Source organism: Ambystoma mexicanum, chromosome 12, assembly GCF_040938575.1.
Source record: "Ambystoma mexicanum isolate Mex_15411 chromosome 12, UKY_AmexF1_1, whole genome shotgun sequence".
NCBI lineage: Eukaryota > Metazoa > Chordata > Amphibia > Caudata > Ambystomatidae > Ambystoma > Ambystoma mexicanum.
The window spans coordinates 574,562,180-574,583,076 of NC_090936.1; the positions used below are offsets into that span (position 1 = coordinate 574,562,180).

The window sequence follows — 20,897 nt, forward strand, 5'->3', positions numbered from 1 at the left end:
GGGAGATACTCTCCACTCGACAAATCACCACAACTAAACACTGACCATAAAATGCTTTCTTTTGGCACATGCATTTTTCTGTGCACCGAGTATTTTTGCTAGATACTGTGGTAAACCTTGAAGTCTTGAGTTAGTTTATGAGCTCTATAAGGTCCATATACACTATTTTCTTTTTAGCCAATGTATTTTGTGGGTGGGGTGCTGCAACTTCACGCTTTCATAATGACTTGTGAAGAATAGCAGCAGTTGTTTGGTAGGAGGATATTCAATTCCCCACTAGCTTCAAAGATTATAGCGCACTAACTATGTATGCTCACAAAGGGAGGTGTCTTGTTATTTGCACACATGGAAAATGATGGGCACACAAACAGTTTCCACACTTGAGGAAAAATAATCGGAGGGAATATTGCATTGGACTCTCTTCTTCCTTCCACTCAGCCTTGCTACGGTTTCTAGCAAGGCTCTTTCTCCATAGCATAAGCAAACCAGCCTTCAGACCTCTTGCAGCATTCCAGACCACAAAAGAGCACTCCGAATAGCCGCCCGGAAACAAGCTGCAGACAGGCAATATATGTTTTAAATAAGGGATGGGGGAGTGGGCCGACTCCTCCAGAGCTCTTGCCATCTTTATGGGACCCAGGATCTATTTGTTTATAGTTATTTTCTACTTGGATCCTGTCCATGGATTGAGTAAGAAGGCAAATAAGACCAGGCTTTCAACCATCATTCTCTTTGTGTTTGAGTCACTGTTCCTTGCTCAAGGGTCACTTTGAGGGCCCTTAATCGTCCAATTAAAGTGGAGGTACGCCATATATGCACCATGTGGTTTCTGAAACATCAAAGAATTCAAGTGGTATGCTGTATTGGGTAACAACGGTCCCTATTCTGTCCTGTCCTGCACAGTGCCATTGCACATTCTCTCACTGTCCAGGGAAATTCTATGTGCAGGAAATCCAGAACCGGGAAGAAAGGTTTACACATGGGTGAGTAGTTTTAATAGAATTCTATGTGACACTGATTACTCGTGCAGAGTCTGGCGAACAGGAACGCTATATAACCCAGAACCATAGTTTACACACCAGAGGCACTGTTGGGGGCCTGGGATCACCAGGCCACCACCCGCTCTGCATCTATGCAGATGGGCAGACCGTAGGGGGCACCCTACAGTATCTGTATCACCGGATGAAACATTCTGTTCGTGGCGGACAGCATTGGGCACCCTGCGGCCTCCTGAGCTCCGGGGCAACGGAGCCACGTACCTGGGCAGGGGGCACCCAGCACCCATCCGCCCCGGCCCTGGGGGCACCCATGCCAGGGTCACCTCAATCGCCGTGATCACACAGCATCCACATTCAATATAGGCGTTGTTGCCCAGCAGGGACACTGTCTTCACGCCAGGCCACGTGGCAGGCCCTTGGCATGCTGCGCCGCACCAGCATGGTGCACAGATACACAGGAGTCTGTTTGGGATCGACTGACGAGCCGGAAACGGCTCGTCGCTTTTATTCACTTGGTCACATGGTTACCCCGTGTGACCATGACACAAAACTGGGAGGTACCATGTCCTCCAGAAGGGGTGACATGCAACACTCCTCCTTTTTCATAACAAAACAAACTCCCACAATCACGGCACTATACACACACTAATACTAATACCATATACCCTACTAGCTCCTACAGGACTACACCCATCTGTATAATTTGGACCCGATGATATGTGTTCAGATTGGGATTCAAGTTTCGGGATCAACTCCCTTCTTCGGGCAATGGAAACTTTCTCGCTTCCTAAATTTTTATTTTTTTATTTTTTTAAGTGTGTAAATTGGTGGAGTAACTGCTCAGTCAATCTATCAAATTCATAATGTCAAAAGAATTCCATCACTGGGGATTTACTAACCTTCTAAATTATTCACCGTTTTGAAATTGCCAACTGCTGAGTCACAATGGCCCAAGCTTTATTCTAAGGAAAGGCGCCCCAAACAACATGTCCAGAATATAGTCGAGGGAATCTAACTGAAAAAGTAAGGCCACTTAATAGTCGTCTCTCTCTCATACATTTTTTTAGAAGGAATGGAAAAAGGCACTCACTGTTCACACAGAATGATTGCAAGTAATCTCAAGGTAGTGGCTTTTTAATAAATGAAGTATTATTTGAATGAACCGTTTCAATAATAATGTTATCATTTACCTATGTTCCTTGAATTACCACTTTAATACTTGCTAAGTGGGAATATTTCTGTTAGGAATTCTAGAGTTTATTCCAGAGTGCACTGTGGTTTCCTTGATTAAGCTCAAGGAACACCTCTTGGAACCTTTTGGAATTGTATCCCAGCAGGCCGTTTCAGGAATGCACATGTCACACTGTTGCTGCCATGTTACCAAATCACATTGCAATAGCTGGTGTGTTCGTTAACCAAGTCCAGCAGAGTACACAAGCGTGCACTACACTTTTTACCATGGACCATTGGAAGGTGAGGCCTGGTTAGAGGAAAAAAACACGACTTGCAAAACAAAAATCAAAAAAACTCTGGATAGCAGGCTCTCACAAATGGCATTCTGTCACAGCAAATATTATATGTAAAGGGGCTTTCCTCCATGACTTAACCTATGCGAGGGTTAGTAAAGAAAGTTAGTAAAGAAAGTGTGTCATTGTATGCTTTCCCACGCAGGGAGGTGCCTTCAAACATGCTAAGCAGGAAATAGTTGAATAGCCAGTTATTGCAGTTTGACATCATAAACATTCTCTGCTTTTGGTAGATGCAGGGATAAGGGTTTGGTTGCCTTGCTGTCCCAGAAAGACCAATCGAAGGAGCGCACCATCTCTTTTGCACATTGTTCCCTGATCAGCGCTATACCAAGTTCTGGGTTGTGTGTTTATCTGTGTTTAGTCCAATCACAGAGAGGCCATGACCATTCCTTAACAACCCAACATCAGCAGAACCCTCACAGGAGTTCTGGAGGTTTGTCATGGGATTCCAAGGTGGAGATAAAGCCTGCTTGGAAGGGTCCTACTCTTGTAACCTACATACCCAATGAACCAACAAAGGCACAGCAACTGAACGTGTGTGTTCTGTGTCCATGTCGCTTGCACATAACATGGTGGAGACCTAGCTGTGGTTTTCCCCGCCTGTGCTTTGTCTCATAGTGCCCACATGAAGAGGAGCCATATTGCTGCAAGAGTAGCCCAATAAATAAAATATCATATCATTGGAAAGTGCCTTGTCTTGCTCTGTAATATTCGGGCTAGTGCAATTGTGCCCAGTCACCCCCTCTTTACTACACTTGCTACCACTCCCTCTGACATATTACTCCCACTAGTCCTCTGTCCCTTATCATAAAAAGAAGGTAATAACTATCACCCCACTCTTTAACAAAGCATTTCCAATCTCTTGATGTTGGCAAACTATCGTCCTCTAGGCAACCAGCAATTCAATATCAAAAACATGAAAACATTTAATTTCACTGTATTCTTGGAGTTCATCTCTTCCCCAAATCGTAGACCATAGTCCTGACTCAAAAAGGAGAATCAGATTCACATGTTTGGACTTTGGAGAAGACATATGCATGTCCCTGGATAATCACCAGTCCTTGTTCTGCTAGACCGATCAGCAGCACACATCGCTGTGGACCACACGCTCCTTGTTTGTAGACCAACACACCTTGGATGGAACTGCCCTTGAATGGCTAACCTTTCTTCAGAACCGGATAGTCCATGTTTAAATGGACCCATTCACCGCTGATCTACCATGTGGTGTTCTGACCTCCAAAGCTTTTCACCATTTTGTTTTCTTTAGTCTCTCATTAAAAGGTTTGGAATGCCTTTTCAACTCTGAGCTTTTCCAACTATTGCTACCATTGGAGCAAGATGGCAGTGACTCAACTGATCTAAGTGAACGGGCCTGGATAAAGAGTAACCCTGGCCTAAATTGCACAAAGATTTAAACATTTGGCTCTCCATTTGCCTTCCCTTACCTTCTTTAACTGTCCATCTTAATTGGGACGCCACCCTGCCCCAGTGGATTCTTTAGAAACGTGGGCATAAATCTTTACTCAGCCTCACATTTTCTAAGACTTGTCACCACCCGAAATGCACTGTCCATTGAAGCATAACGCAAGACTGATGTCGTCTTGCGTGTCGGTGCTTTCAAAACCAAATTGCTGCAACATGAATTACACTTTTCTGCCAATTCTGGTCCTTCATATTATCCAGACTGAGCTTTCTGGAGAGAGATGGTTATCAATCAAGACTAGGATCTGTGGCTATAGGCCACTGCGCAGTGAGGCAGAAAACCATCCCGAGCAGTTCTACTCTCTGGCACTGATCCACTCAAGTACCTGGGCTGGTCTCTGCGCTATTGCTCCAATGCCATCTGCATCTAAGCTGGTTTGTGTGTACAGCTTATATAAATAGAACATTCCAAGATGTTTCAGGCTTGCCGACTCTTTGCCCATGTTCCCTAGATCATAGTCCTGGTCCAACACACCTTGGATGGAACTGCCCTTGAATGGCTAACCTTTCTTCAGAACCGGATAGTCCATGTTTAAATGGGCCCATTCACCGCTGATCTACCATGTGGTGTTCTGACCTCCAAAGCTTTTCACCATTTTGTTTTCTTTAGTCTCTCATTAAAAGGTTTGGGATGCCTTTTCAACTCTGAGCTTTTCAATCAGTCCCTGGCATTTTGCCTTCTAACAGTACCATCCCTCTGGCCCAAGTCTCTAGCTAATCTGCTGTCAGGGTGTTTTCCTGCATCTGTGAGACCGGATCTGCTAACCCCCCTCACCCGCAAGTGCGCTCCCAAGCTGATTTTGTTGGCAGTGTTTTCTACCACTTGCGGCGTATACTCCACCAAATACAAGCGTCCCAAATTAAGTTCAATATGCTTTTCCCCTCCTCTATTGGATTTTCATGATGACCAGAAACGGAACAAACCCAACCATAGTATTCCGGTGTACAAGATTGCCTTTAAAAATACTCTAACGCAACAAACATTTAGAATATGGTGAATGCGTTATCCATATCCTCTTACAGTGCGCGGGTACTTGCAGAACACCAGTGTCCACTCTCTACAAAATGCAAGAATGCAAAACCCATCAGGAAAAAACAGAAGAACTAAAATCCCCACCCTGTAGGTGTTCCATCTTCAGTATTCCCAGGAAATGTACCACTAGCTCAGCTCTCCCTCCATCATTTTACATATTTTCAACAAGGACCTGAGCACTACCTCATACCCTAACCCCCACCCCCCGCTATACCCTCTGTTAGGGAGATTTTTGTACTACACTCTGGTGAAGACTTTGTAGTCGTCGTCTAACCGAACGGTAGAACAGTATGCCACCAAAGAGGAAAGGCCAGACCTCCGTGGTAAGCGTAGCAGAGCAGTCAGGCTTAACTTCAGGAGGGAGAATGTTTAGCAGGGAGGTACAATGAATCCCCATAGACGTCGCAAATAAATGCTGCACTGATATACTGAAAACATATACACGTTATTTATAAGGCCGCACATAAAATATTTGATGGGTTTCAACCAGAGTACTTATTTTTCCTTAAACATAGCCGAGCATATTGTAGCTAAGAGGACATGGGTCAGTTAAGGCCGAACTCAACTCTTTACCCTAAAATATAAGCTCCATGTCTGGTGGCAAACACAATACATGGACTTCCAGAGGCGACTTAAGAAAGCCCCTTTGGCAATATATGACACAGTAATGATTACCAGTCAAGATCCCGGGGTACCGCACAGAACTTGGCACAGGTAACAACATTCTAACTGGAATATTCTACATAATACATGTGCCCATAACAAACGTTTAGCACTTGGATGTAATGAACAGAGGAACACAATGTCCAGCAAGCCAGGAGGGCTACCAAAGTCCAATATATACTTTAGGTAGACAGTCCCTAAGCCTAGAAAGTTCTATTATACCAGAAGAAGGGGAAATCGTTGCATCATAGTGAAACCATGTGTAGTCTATGCAGGAGCATAATCTACACATTTAAAATGCCTAATAAATCTGGGAAAGTCTCTAACAATCCAGGGTTTGGTGAATAGGACCCTACAAAAAATGCCACATTCCAGTTAAGTCCCTTCCAGTGTCACGTGTAGGAGTTGGAAAAAGTGTGCCCAACAGGAAACCAACGGTAATGTCTGTAGGCTGACAGATGGATATGATGAGAAGCCTGGTATGTTCCAGTTTATTCTCACAGGTACCCAGAAGAGGCAATCCACCCAGAGGACACCAGTGGACTCCCAGAAGCAGAGATCCAGTGGCGGGTTCGAGCCCAAACAACCTCAGAAGCAGAGCAGGCGTCAACCCCCTAATGTTAACCAATCTGGAAATGTGGAAAAAGTGGACCTGCAGAATCGGACCACAGAGACCCTTGGGTGTGAGTATCTCGAGTATCCTGCCAACCCAGGGCCCAGCGGTAAGTACGTATAATGTTGGTTACGGAAAACACTGTTCCAGGAAAACGGAGCAACCTAGTAAGTCGGCAATGCCCTGAGGCGCCAAAAGAACAATCCTCTTTCACAAGAGTAGGACCCCCATCCAGAAGTGGAATCTGCAACGGAGATGGCTCCAGGACGAGCGCTCAACCTCCACACGGCCAACCCCAGTATCTCAGCAGGCAGATGCAGATGGCCTCTGATAGATTTGGTTCCTCCCATCTCTCTGGTGTTAGTCTCCCCTTGGCCTCCGATTTAGGCATAATTCTACATCTTGACATGTCCCAAAGTTTTGACATGTTGGTGCCCTCCAAAGGCTGCTTTTACAGCTGTACAATCTTGTGTTCCTACCCAGCCCCTCCATAAAGGCGTTCAAGCTCTCCTAGCAGGTGGTGCAGTGCATTCCTACAATGTGCTGCATGGTAGGTGAAATACACTTGTGTGTGCATTTGCATGAACAAATGAACAAAGTCCAGGTACTCCTACCATATCACAGGAACCCTCCATTTAATCAAAGATGGTATTGCAATCAAGTTGGCTATTGGGTCTATACCTTACCTCCTTGCTCCCCCATCTCCACCTCTTAACTTTCACCTATAAATAAAATAAACCTTAAAAACCCTACAAATACCTCAATCTGCCCATGTTAACCCTTACACCAGCTCCTGTTTCTCCTTGCCACCAAGGTATCTGCTTGCATATCTTCGAATACATGGTGGTTCTCTCTCTCTTCGATTGATCACCCCCTGCTCTCCTTTGACATACACTCAGTTAACTAAGCTGACATGGGGCAATCCATGGGCATAATTTGCCCCCTATACCAGCTCTGGGTTCTCCTGGCCACCAAGGTAGGACTTTGTGTCTGGCTACCTACTTGCATGTCTTCGAAACACAAGGTGCTTCTGTCTGAGAGTATGTGAAAGGAGGGCTGTCAACAGAGCAGTTAAGTAAGATGTAATGGGGCAATCCATGTGCTTCATTTTAGGCGGGGGACAACTGTGTTTATGCTCCCCCCGACTTTTGTGGCATGCCGTTTTGTCCCACTCATTTGGCAGGGCCCCCTTTCATTTAGATGTCATGCCCCCGCTCCCCTCACTTCAATGTTTTCAGCTAAGTTACTCCAGTGGGGCAATCTACAACTCATAATATTGTTGTGGTGCTCGGGTTGCATGAAGGAAGTGTATAATCGTGTTGGAGAACTGCCTGTAGATGTTCGGGGAGGAGATGGGGACGGGATGGAATGGCTTAATTATGAAGTTATGTTTTAATAACCTCTCTGTATCTTTCCCTGCAGGCAGTCCAGATCATGATCGGCCTACTCTGCATCGCTGTTGCTGTAATCTTCTGCTTTGTTAGAAATAGTCTGATATTCGATCTCGGCTCTGGATTCTGGACCGGGATACCAGTGAGTAGATGAATGGAGAGGGGGCGGTATGGAAGGTAGGAGCACAACATGGATGTTGGATGAGATGAGTCAACAAGGTTTCCATTGATAACTCTATGAATGGAAGAGACCGGTGGTTGTCTGTGCCAGATGAGTATCGTCTTTTGGCTGATGGCCAGGTTTGGCATGCTTCAGTTTAGGGCAGTGCTAAATATTCTCCATTATTTGGTTTAAACTTGTTCTTCAGCCGGTATGAGTGTCCTCTGTTTACAGCGTCCCCATATGCCTAGCATTCACAAATTAAGCTGGAAATTCACAGCATAAGCAGGTATGGATTGACCTGTGCCTGGGAGCAAGAAGGATTTCGATTCATCCATTTGTTCTAGATGACTTAGATGTGTGTAGTGTTACATATGGCCCCGCGGCCCTCACATGCATACGCGCACGCACACAAAGTAAGGAGGACATGGGATGAGATGTTGCTTGCTACGCGTCCCGGCGGCAACTGCCGCACGGACGCAGTTTATTCCAACTGCGCGTGCGCGGGTCCACAACGAGGCCCGCACATGCGTGCTACATCAAACTGGGACGTCACATCCCTTTTCAACTTTAACCAAAACAGTGTAAACCTTTGGGGTGTGCACACCCCTGCACAACTGGTGACCATGTGGGCGGTCGCATGAATAACTTGAAGTCTCACCTCACTTTTCTCAGTTCAGTCACCTGAGTCCAGGACGTAGTCCTTGAGATGCCCTGGTAGTCTCCGCTCTCGGCGGACAGGGTACCTTGGCGAGATGGTGGGCGGAGTGGCACACTCCAGTTCAGAGCCAGTGGAGTCCCTGTTCTGCTCACCCTCCTGATCTCCAGGTGGCTCCTCCCGACCCACGGATTCCTCCGAAGCCCCGTTCTCAGCGGGTGTTTCGATTCTTTTGAAGAACGACCGGTTGCGCGTGACTGTTCCTCGGTCGCAGGCTGCCATCACCATCGTGCCCTTTACATGCGTTACCTTCCACGGGCGCGGCTCAAATGGCAGGGACAGCTTCCCCTCGGGGTGCCGGTTTCAGACCAGCACTGTGTCCCCTACTCGCACCTCCTTTTCCTGCAGACCCCTCCGTTTATTTTCTTTGTTGTTACGCCTGGCCCGCTCTTCCTGGACTCCCTCATTGTTTATTATCCCTGGCGGACGGCCTTCCTCTTCCGGTAGCATTCCCCTCGGGCATCGTCCAAACAGTGCTTCGGCGGGAGCCACTCTCGTGGACTGGTGGGGTGTTGTGCGGTATTCTCTTAGAAACTCCACTAGCTTTCTCTCCAGGTCTTCACCGCCACTGGCGGAAATTCTTAGGACCTTGTTAAGAGTCCGCATCATTCTCTTGGCCTCCCCGTTGGCTCGCGGCCAGAGTGGGGACACTCTGCGATGCCGGATCCCCCTTTCCCGGAGGTAAGTTGCGAACTGGCTGCCCGTGAACGGCGGCCCGTTGTCTGAGCACAGTAGGTCCGGGAACCCATGTGTGGCGAACATTTTGTCCAACGCCTTCGTCGCGAACTCTGTCGCTGTGGACTCTACCACTTCCACCTCGGGGTACCTGGACCATTGGTCAACTGCTACCAGAAAGTACATGCCACGACCAGTCGCGCCGAAGTCCACGTGGACGGTTCCCCATGGTTTGCTGCTGCGCTCCATCAACCTTATCGGCGGGGCTCTGTCTCCTGGGGCCGCCGCTTGGCACGCCACACATCTCCTCACGAAGCTCTCCACTCGCCCCTCCAAGTCCGGGAACCATACTTTGTGTCTCAACCGAGCCTTCGTTTTGACAACCCCCTGATGACCAATGTGGGCCAGTTAGAGTACCCTTGTCCTCAGTGCCCGTGGGATGACGATTTGTCTCCCTCAAAGTATTAGCCCATCGTCTGAGACGGAGAGTTCATCCCTCACTTTACAGAGTGCTTGGAGGTCACTCTGGGCCTCTGCTTGACAGCGCGAGTTGTTACGCAGTACCTCCCTCCAATCACCGCTCCTCACGGCGGTCTTGACGATGCTAAAAACCTTGTCCTTGGAGCATTCTGTCGCTATTGCAATTCTTGAGAGTGCCATTGGAAGGGACCCTTCCACCACCTGACACAGCAGCCCATGGCATTCGTTCGCCCCAATGTCGGTGACAGAGTTTTCCTTGCTGGGGTGGCGCGACAGGTAGTCGGCCGGGTTGTTCGTTCCTGGTCGGTAAATTAGTTTCACCCCATACTCCATCAGGGCCAGCATCCACCTTTCGATCCTGGGAGGCGGCTTGGATGACACGCCCGCCAGTATGGGCAGTAGCGGCTTGTGGTCAGTCACCACCACGACAGGTTTGTCCAGGATGTATAAACGGAAATGGCGACAGCCCCACAGGATGGCCAACGCCTCCCGTTCGATCTGCGAGTATCTCATTTCCGTGTCCGAAAAGGCCTTACTCGCATAGGCGATGGGACGCATGTCCCCGCGTTCATCGGGTTGCAGCAGCACAGCCCCCTACTCCCACTGGACTCGCATCGACCACCACCTCCGATTCCACCTTGGGGTTGAAGTATGCCATGGTGTCCCCATCAGATAGGGCGTTTTTCAGGGTCTGGAATGCCTCTTGTTCACTGGCACCCCATTTCCACGCGGCGTCGTTCCTTGTGAGCGGTTCTGCCAGCGACGCTAACCCTTTGATGAAACGCCCGCAGTAAGTTACCATCCCCAGGAAGCTCCTTACTTCCGTGGGGGATTGTGGGGAGGCGGCTTCCCTAATGTCCTTGACTTTGGCTGGGTCAGGTGACACACCGGCCGCATGGAAGATGAATCCGAAGAAACCAGTACGGTCCTTGAAGAACTCGCATTTTTGTCGATGAAGGGTGAGCCCTAAGTTCTTCAGTCTCTGGAGCGTATTCTCCAACCTTTTCATGTGCTCCCTTTCCGAGTCCGCGAAAACTAAGATGTCGTCGCTCATGTTCAATACCCCTTTTAGGCCAGCCAACGCCCCCCTGATGGTATTCTGAAATACTTCGGCAGCTGACGAAATACCGAAGCTCAGGCGTTTAAATTGGTATAGGCCGTCATGCGTCGTGAAGGTTGTTATGAACCTGGAGTCCGGGTGCAGTTCAAGCAGATGGTAGCCCGCTCGTAGGTCCAGCTTTGAGAAGACTCTTGCCCCCTGAAGCTCTCCGATAATGTCATCTAGAGTTGGAGTAATGTGCCTCTCCCTCTTGATCGCAGCGTTTGGGAGGCGCATGTCCACGCAAATTCTCACCGCCCCGGGCTGTTTCAGGTTTGGAGCCACCACAATTGGTGACACCCAGGGTGTCGGCCCCTCCACTCTCTCAATAATGTCCATATTTACGAGTAATCGGAGTTCCTCCTCCACCTTCTCCCTTAGGTGGAACGGAATCCTACGGTGCTTGAGGGCTGTCGGTCTGATGGACTCGTCGATATGCAGGCGCACTGGGGGTGCTTTAAGCTTCCCTATACCCTCGAAGATGCCCGAGAACTTGTCCAGCAGCGTTTCGATGTCAATCTGGTACACTCCATATGCAAAATGAACCAAATTGAGGGCCTCCGACGCAGCGCAGCTGAGTAGCGAGTGAGGGCTAACGTCTGTGACAAAGAATTTTGCCTTGATGGTGCTTTCCCCCCTCGACACTGGTGACACGAATACACCCTTGAGTGGCAACGGGGTGTCTCCTCCAAAAGTGAATATCTTCGCCATGGAGTTGTCCAGTGCCGGCGGGCCTGGGAGTAAATCTTCCTCCGCCAGCACGCATACGGATGCTCCGGTGTCGATGAGGATCTGCGTCGGCACGCCCAGTATGTTCACCACACACCTGGGTTGTCTCTTCCGTTTGCTTTCTGAGGCAATGTTTGAAATGAAAAACACTTCTTCTTCGTCCTCCTCCTCTTCCTCTGCAAGTTGCAACCTCCGCACCTCCTGTTCGAGAGCTGCGATGCTGCGCTGCCTTCTGAAACCGCTGCCCCTTGCTCTCGCGGGGCCTCTCTGAGTAGGTACAGGAGCAGGGGCGCGGCACATGCGTGCATAGTGCCCCGGTCCGTTGCACCATCCACAGGATCTCCTTGTGGCAGGACACTCCTCTACATGTGGCAGGTCATATCCGCAATCTTGGCAGAGTGATCCGGGTGCTGTGGGATATCTGTTCTCCGTTGTCTTCGGGACCCACTTATCCTTCAGCTTTGTCCTTTTCTTTATGGCAAAAGCTTCCTCCCTCGCGCTTGGCCTAACTGCCACGTCCATGCTCGCTCCTCTGGATTCTGCCAGCTCGTACGTCCGGCCACTATCTAGTATCTGCTGTAGTGTCCACCCCGGCTCTCTCTGCACTTTTTGCCGCAATTTGCCTGAGCTGCAGCCCTGGAGGACCTGGTTTCTTATCAGCTCGTCGTTGTCCCAGCGACATGTGTTGACTATCACTCTCAGTCTGGCGCAGAATTGATCGAGAGATTCTTCCTCCCTTTGCTTCTCTCTGCAGAACAGAAATCTTTCATAGTCGACATTCAACTGTGGAATGAAGTGGTTTTCTAGCGCAGTCTTGACAGTGTCGTAAGTAACTACTGGCAGGGTGAATGATTCGTAGATGCGCATTATGTCCAGCCCGGCCGAATACAGAAGGGTCGCCCTTTTTGCATCGTCGTTGGTGGTTCCAGTCGCTGTAAAGTACATCTCTAGCTTCTTAACCCATAGTAGCCACCTGGGGGGGGGGCGTGGCCAACGCTGATGGCGTAAAGACGTGACTGTGTGGAGCTCCCGTCCCGATCCTGGCCTAGATCCTTTATTCGACCCTTATTCCTGGCCCGATTGTGTGCCAAAACTTATACCCAAGTGGGGGAAGTGATTCTGACCCCGTTCGGCGCTGGAACGAGAAGAATCGGAACCAGCGTCCCCGAAAACGCAACCTCGGAACTGACGCCCCCGAGCGAAACAAGATGGCGGACGACAGCGAGGCCTGACGGAGGGGCGGACCGAGCGGGCTGCGAGGCGAAGGGAAGAGGTTCCATCGGGCTTCGCCTCCCCTGTCCCTACGCAAGTGGCGGAAAGTCCCCAGCAAAGTCATCGTCCGAAAGACCGGACACCCTCGCTTTTCCCTGCTCCTCGGGACTCGTCCTGCCGCTGGATGCCACCGAGCACATGAGGAGACCACCACACTGCCAAGGGGAGCGGACGGAGTCACATCCATCGCCCCGGGACCACTGCGGAGGGGACACGAGATGTGCATAGCCCACTGACGCGATCTGCTGACCGCGAGGAGCTCTGTGCGAAGGAGCGGCGGAGACCTAAACAGGGGCCCTCCTCCTCTCCCCCCGAACGGACGGCCCGAGGACTGAGGAGTGAACAGTTTACCCACCAACGCACCGGTAAGCCTGCAGACCCTATCCTAGCGCTTGGGAGCCGGAACTCGCCTGTACCATAGACGACGGGGCCCAGCGAGGCCACGGCCCGGAGTGTCGGGAAATCGCTGAGTGCCCTGTCGCACTGCCGGGGGAACACCCTGCATCGTGTCGCCAAGGAACACCGCTGCTCTTCACTGAAATACGCCGTCCTGTGGGGCCGACGGAGGGCTCATCCCTGTTACCACACTACCAGGTGGGACAAATGTCTACTTCGCGCAACAAGAACAGGGGTGCCACAATCATGGACTCATTCTCAGGGGCTAAACCCAAACAGCCCAACCAACATGAGATCCCCACGCAGACTGAAACCCCAACAACTGCTACCGACCCCAGCAACGCCCAAGTGCTCCAAGCTATCGCAGCACTCCAAACGTGCATGGAGACCAGGATAGACGAACTCAAGGTGGACATGCAGCTAATCCGCCAAGACGCCCGCAACATGGCAGAAAGAATAAACAAAGTGGAAATAAACCTCCGGGACACCACGGACACTGCCAAGGACTTAAAGCAGAAAGTCATCACACTTGAGAGGCAAGTGGCTCATCTTGAAGCGAGATCCGAAGAAGCAGAGGGTAGAGCCCGCCGCAATAACATCAGAGTCCTGGGCGTTCCGGAGGGGATGGAAGGCGCTGACCCCACAGAATTTATCGAGTCCCTACTAATGCAGGAAGTCGGAGCTGGCAAACTCACACAGGGCTTCTCCATCGAGAGAGCCCACCGCGCCCTACAAAAGCGGCCCCCTCCGGGATCACACCCTCGCCCAATGATTGCCAAGGTCTTGAACTTTCGTGACAGGGAAACAATCCTCAAATTCTCGAGGGATGGAGGTGACATCAGACGCGATGGCTCCAAGATTGTAATCTATCCCGATTATACCCCGCAAGTCCAGCGAGCCAGGAACTCGTTCATACCTATCAAAGCCCAACTGCGGAAGTTCGACCTTAAATACATGCTACTGTACCCCTCGCGCCTCAAGATTCTACACAAAGGTAAAGCCGTCTACATGGAGACCCCGGCGGCAGCCACTATGTGGATGGAACATAATAACCTGGCCGAGGGAGAGGACCACGTTTCGACACCCAACGGCTAAACCCAAACAGATCCGATACAACAATGATTGATTAGTTCTCTCAAGGACGGGAGTTCCGCGGACCACCCCACAGACATCGGCGCAACCCACCCCACCCCAAGCATGGCTGGCCCAAGGCCAACACCACAACCGCACCACATGACCTGGACAGGCCGATGGGTAGCGGATGCCCCCGAGCGTTGTCCTCCCAGAACAGCTGCTGGGAGCAACACACAGTTAACTTTTTTGTTCAATCCACCTGTTCGAGTGGAAGTTAAATTCGTTTATAAGTCTCCGATTAACACGTCAACGCAACAATCAAGGCCAACAGGAAGAAAGCAGAGCATAGACCCTGGGGGCGACCACTCGGCACACAGAGCTGGCTCAAGGAGGGTGGAGCCAGCGCCCTGGCCACATTGCCATCATCATGCCCACACGCCTTAAAATCGCCACCTGGAATGTGAGGGGCTTAGGTACCTACTTACGCCGGAACAGAATAAAATCCTATCTACACAGAAAGAAGATAGGGTTGGTCCTATTACAAGAAACACATCTAACCAAGGAAGCCATGGCAGCACTCCAATCATACTGGGGTGGACAAGGGTTTGGGTCCACATACTCCAAATTCGCCAGAGGGGTGTTCACCTGGATCAGCCCTCACATCCCCTTCCAGCTCACCAAAATCGAACAGGATCCCGATGGAAGGTATGTCATAATTCTGGGCCACATTGAACAAACAGAGATCTGCATAGTCAACTCATACCTCCCCAACAACAACATCCCTGCGCACCTCACCAAGTTAAGCACAAAGATTGCGCCCTATAGAGATGCATTCCTCATCTGGGGAGGCGACTTTAACTGCATCAGTGACCCTGCACTCGACAGGTCGACCCCCCCCTTGGCTGGCCCATCAACTGCCACCACCGCCCTGAACACCATGCTGAACCGCCTAGACCTGGTCGACATCTGGCGGGAACAGCACCCCAAGGATCGTGGCTATTCCTTCCACTCCTCACCGCATAATCTTTACACCAGAATCGACTACCTCTTCATTGGCAGAGAGAGCTTCCCCCAGATCGACTCTTCCAACTACCTGGGCCGCACCATCTCTGACCACTCTCCCCTTGTAATTGAATGGAACATCACTGGACCCAGATCCCCCATACCCACATGGAGGATGCCCACTGAGGCACTTAAAGACCCCGAGTTCAGGGAAAGCCTTAGAGAAACCATAGAGAACTACATCAATGAGAATAAAGGCAGTGTAGCCCACCTAAGCACGGTCTGGGATGCTCTCAAAGTGGTTGTAAGGGGAGAGGTCATAGCAAAGGCCGGAGGCATGAGGAAACGCCTAAGAACTGAACTCGAATCACTAGAAGCTGAAATAGAACAGCTAGAATCCAACACCCTGGACCTCCAACCACAGGAAGTCAAGCTGGCCAGCTCTAGGGCCGCCTGCAAGGAAGCCTGGGACAGATTGGCCAAATTTGATTATATCACCAGAACCAACAGAACGCACGCCCATGCCGACAAACCTGGCAGACTACTCGCCTGGCTGTGTAAGAAAGAACACCCTAAGTTCCCGACCACTGCCCTAAGAGATGCCGATGGCACGCTACAAAGGTCCCAACAGGGAATTAACGACACCCTTAGGCTGTTCTACACCCAGCTGTACTCCCACGCTGAAGAGGTACCCCCCGAGGACATCTCAAACACCCTGGACGAAATTGGCTTGCCCCTTCTCCCCCTGCCACACAGGGAGGCTCTAGATGCTGACATCGATATAGAGGACATAAAAGACGCCATTAAGTCACTGGCCACCTGCAGGGCACCGGGCAGTGACGGGCTGCCCGCTGAATTTTACAAAGCCTATGAGCCGGAACTGTCCACGCTGCTACACGAGGTATTCCAAGAAGCCTACGAGTCGGGCACCCTGCCCGAGAGCATGCGAGAGACTTTATTGGTTCCGCTCCTCAAGCCTGGTAAGCCTGCGGATGACTGTGACTCCTATCGCCCTCTCGCTATGCTCAATTACGATGTTAAAATTCTCACAACCATATTGGCCAAGCGGCTGTCCAGGGTGATCGGAGAAGTGGTGCACCCCGACCAGAGTGGCTTTGTGCCGGGCCGCAACACCACTGCCAACCTACGCAGATTACAACACATATTGTCACATCCCTCTCACACTGGGCAAGCCCACACATTACTTTCTTTAGACGCCATCAAGGCATTCGATTCAATTTTCTGGGAATGGCTGATTGCGGTACTCAGGGAGTTTGGCTTCGGAGAACGATTCATTCGCTGGATCATAATTCTCTACACCAAGCCGCGAGCACGGGTGAAGACTGGTCGACTCATATCCACGGCATGGGATATACAAAGGGGCACACGGCAGGGCTGTCCGCTCTCCCCCATGCTATACATAATAGGGCTTGAACCCATTGCCATTTTTTTCAGGAAACAATTCTTTGATGCTGGTATCAGGATTGATGGGGTGGACCATATAATTTCCCTGTACGCGGATGATGTTCTCCTCTACGTGAGGGATCCGCAGCTGAATGTCCCAACTATGCTGGAGGTCCTTGACAACTTTGCCAAGGTGTCAGGCATACACTTTAGCAAACGCAAGTCCTGTCTGTTTCCGCTGGGCGCCCTCAGGGACACACATGTTGATGACCTCCCCTCACTGGGTATAGGATGGTGCCCCACTACGTTCCGCTATCTAGGCATTAATATTTACCACACGCCTGAACTCATGCACGCCAACAACACGGTAGCGGCACTTCCCCCCTTGCGCAAGTCAATCGGGTTTTGGGCTCGCCTCCCCCTATCCATGATGGGCAGGGCTTCCATCATTAAGATGATCGTCCTCCCCAGATTTCTCTATGGCTTCCAAAACATTTCGTATTACATTAGGGCTCCCTTCTTCCGTCTCTTAGGGAAGATACTTACAGACTTCCTGTGGGGAACTAGTAGGCACAAATTTGCATTATCCACCCTGACCCTCCCTTACGAGCAGGGAGGCATCCGGCTCCCTGATCTGGAGCGTTACTATCTGGCTGCTCAACTAAGCTTTGTGGCTAAATGGCTAGCCGATGATGTTACCCCTGAAACACTGCTCTTACAGCACTCGACGGCCCCAATCCGATTAAATGAACTCATTTGGGCCCCTCAACGTCTTGTGGGGGGGATACCCTTCTTAGCTACCCTGGGTCGTCAGGTATGGCAAAGGGTTAAAAGTCTTCTCCGCCTACAGCACAGTTACAATCCAGACACACCGCTCTTAGCTGACCTATGCCAGAACTCAGTAGACCTTGCCTCTATTCGACACTGGGAAAGGCTGGGAGTATACACGTGGGGGGACCTATACAGTGAGGGCACTTTCCGGGACTTCTCCTCCTTGCAGCTCGATGATGGCGTCCCAGCCGGTCAATTCCTTTGGTACGCAAGGATCCGCAATTTGGCTAGAACTAAATGGGACACGTGGCCTGAGGAGCCCGAATCCGACACCTTCATAACGCACCTATACAGCCTGGGAGACGGGTGGAGGCCTGTGTCCCGCATATATAGCCACCTAATTGACAGGCCTAACCCCCGCAGCAAGGACCTCAAAACCAGGTGGGAGAGTGATTTGGGCCACGAACTGTCCGAAGCTGAATGGAATAGAGCATTAGCGTTCCCCAATGCGGTATCCAGAAACTCTAGATTTAAATTAATTCAACTCAACATGCTATATCGATCATACTTGACACCGCTTAGAATAGCCAAAATATATAACCTACCCCAGCATAACTGCCCATGGTGTGGTAGAGATGAAGCCAATCTATTACACATGTTCTGGGGATGTGTCCAGGTCCGGAGACTCTGGGCGAGAGTTGAACTCCTCTGCAGCGAGGCAGGCATGACCAGATATGAATGGACTCCGTCAGAGTGCCTCCTCGGAACGTACCCCAGACTGGCCAAGTTCAAACACTCAGTCAGACTAATGGATCTGGTATGCATTCTGGTCAAAAGGACCATTGCCATGGCTTGGAAGCGACCCAGAGGCCCACAATACCAGGCATGGCACAACGAACTTGAGCGCTGGATAGGGGCGGAAACTTCAGCTTGGGAGAATGGTCTTACCACTTCCCCCGAAGACACGAGCTTGGGACTTGCTGCCTGGAAAACACTCACCTGGGCCTTACTTAACCCCCCCAATGACGATAAACCCCCCTGAACAATCAGCCCCCTGTTGACTCACAATACCTGAAACGGAACACTGGCACAGTATCCAACCTGTGCTCTCCTGCGGCCAGACCCCCCCCTTTTTGTTGCTTACATCATTGACATTATGGAGACTCGTTAATGTTGTTATTGTTTTGTTATTTCTGTTTAATTGTTTCTTCACAAAAGATCTATTTTGATGTATTCCAAATTACTACCACTGTGATTGTTTGGATCAGTGACGCAACTGTTTTATAACATAAACCCCAATAAAGAAACTCGAAAATAAAATAGTAGCCACCTGGGTCCTAGTTTAGACGGGGGCCCCCGACGTGTCAAACTCCTGCATTAGCAGCAGCGACCCCTGTTGTGTCCTCACCGCTCTTGTTGCAACTTCTGTCTCTTCGTCGCTACTGGCCATCTTCACAGGTCGCACAGGCACCTCTGGGTGTGTTAGAGGCCGCAAACCTGGCTGGTGTAAGGCTCAACGTACCTCCTGCTGTTGTTTGTCGCCTTTTCCCCTTGTGTCCGGCTTTTTTTTTTTTTTTTGGATTGTCCCCAGGTTGTTGGGGACAGTCAAATGTTCCAAAAATTAGCCCTTTCTTCTCTGTGTAGCAGCGCACGAGCACCTTTTCAGGCCGCTACTGCTCTGAGGAGAAAAGAAAACGTTTGTGCTCGGTGCGCATCGTGTCCTCTCGTACTGATGCGGATTGTGCGCCCACGTACGTTGGGCGAACGCTGTGGCGGCAATATGGCCCCGCGGCCCTCACATGCATACGCGCACGCACACAAAGTAAGGAAGACACGGGACGTGATGTTGCCTGCTATGCGTCCCGGCGGCAACTGCCGCACGGACGCAGTTTATTCCAACTGCGCATGCGCGGGTCCACAACGAGGCCCACGCATGCGCGCTACATCAAACTGGGACGTCACATGTAGGTGGTTCTTTCCTCTACCAGTCGGGCCATGGGGAAAGAGCAAAATTCTTAGCAAATTCAGGAAATGTAATGTCTAAGCTCTAAACTCTTTTACATAAATCTGCTTTTCCTTTTATTCATTAGCTCATCTCTGCATGCAGCCCTCTTAACTGTGTGACCAAATTCAGTTGTTTTAATCAGCCTGGGAAGATGAAAGGATGGGTCTGTTCTGTCGGGTTTGTGGGCTTCAGAACGCACCAGTTCTGTGCATCAGGCAGCCAACCAATTCAGTCTCATGGGGAAATGATGCAAGAGAAGGATGGGCTTCTGATTGGCTTAGTGACATATCAGTCCTGATGCAGAGCGGTCTGCATTCATAAGTATAGGGCCCAATGTTAAAGATATGACTCGCACTTAAAGCTAGCACTTAGTTCCATAATTACAAGTGTAGGGAACCTTGCGGTTGGGTCCATTCAACCATTTCCAAATCTTGGCATTCACTACCTGTGCCCTCATAGTCTGGGGGGGTCAATTGCTGCGATTGTTAGGTTGTTTGCTAATGGCTTCTGACTGGATCTTTCTCTGGACACTACATACTCTTGTTTTTTTTTTTTTTTTTTTTTATTGAGTGGTTCATTTATCCAGGTGTCTTTCACAATGAGTTAATTAGGATGATCTGTAAATATAAGCTTTGCAATGTCAAGGTGATTACCATTTGTACATTGACATTTCTCAGACTATTTAAAGGTGTTGTGATGGATTAGGAGTCGGACACTTGAGGGACATGTTTACTGATGTTTATTAAAATAATATGGATAAGGCCTATCTTTCTCTATTACTAGAAGGTTATCCCTGCCTATCTAAATAAACTAAAGGTGCTCGTCGGGAAGTCCCAAATGAATGTCCACAGTCCAAACTAGTTTTAACTGACCCTACCACTGTTTTAGCTTACTTAAAGTAGATCAGGTAAAAATGACTCCCTTCTCCTGGTCGTCTCTTATTGAAATGTCTCTTCTTTACTACAAAGTTCTCTTTAGTATGAAAGTCTCTTGCCACCCTCTGGATAAGTTCTTGCAACTCTTTCACAATACACTTGGGTTTTATCTCCAATATAGGGCCTGACCTTGGACAGTTATCCTTGACGCCCTTTCTTATAGTCTGTTCCAGACATGTGCGTCTTTCTGACTCTTGTATCCCAGACCTTCTTCGTTTCGGTGTACTTTGTGGTAATTTGACACGCCCGTCCCCTTCTCCTGGGGCTTCTCACTTTGGGTACGACGTTCTTTCATCGTCAGGCATTTCAAAGCCTGCAGTTTAAACCTCTTTGACAGTTAATCGAATTTCCAGGGGTGTGGAGGTGGGAAAGGGCAGATAAGTGGTTGCGGGGGGGGGGGGTTGGGTATAGGTCAAAATAGGTGCAGGGGGGGGCTTGGGGGTGGAACCCCACCCCCCCAAAAAATGT

General features: G+C 50.0%; 1 protein-coding gene across 2 annotated transcripts in view; it reads left to right on the forward strand.

The window, feature by feature from the left end:
- The window catches only part of LOC138513801 (transmembrane protein 176B-like), a 182,746-nt gene that overhangs the window by 110,421 nt on the left and 51,428 nt on the right, over nt 1-20,897 (forward strand). For both annotated transcript variants that reach the window (XM_069628901.1, XM_069628902.1), the window contains exon 3: nt 7,741-7,851. In XM_069628901.1, the coding sequence (XP_069485002.1) occupies nt 7,741-7,851 (111 nt within the window). The remainder of the gene's footprint in view (nt 1-7,740; nt 7,852-20,897) is intronic.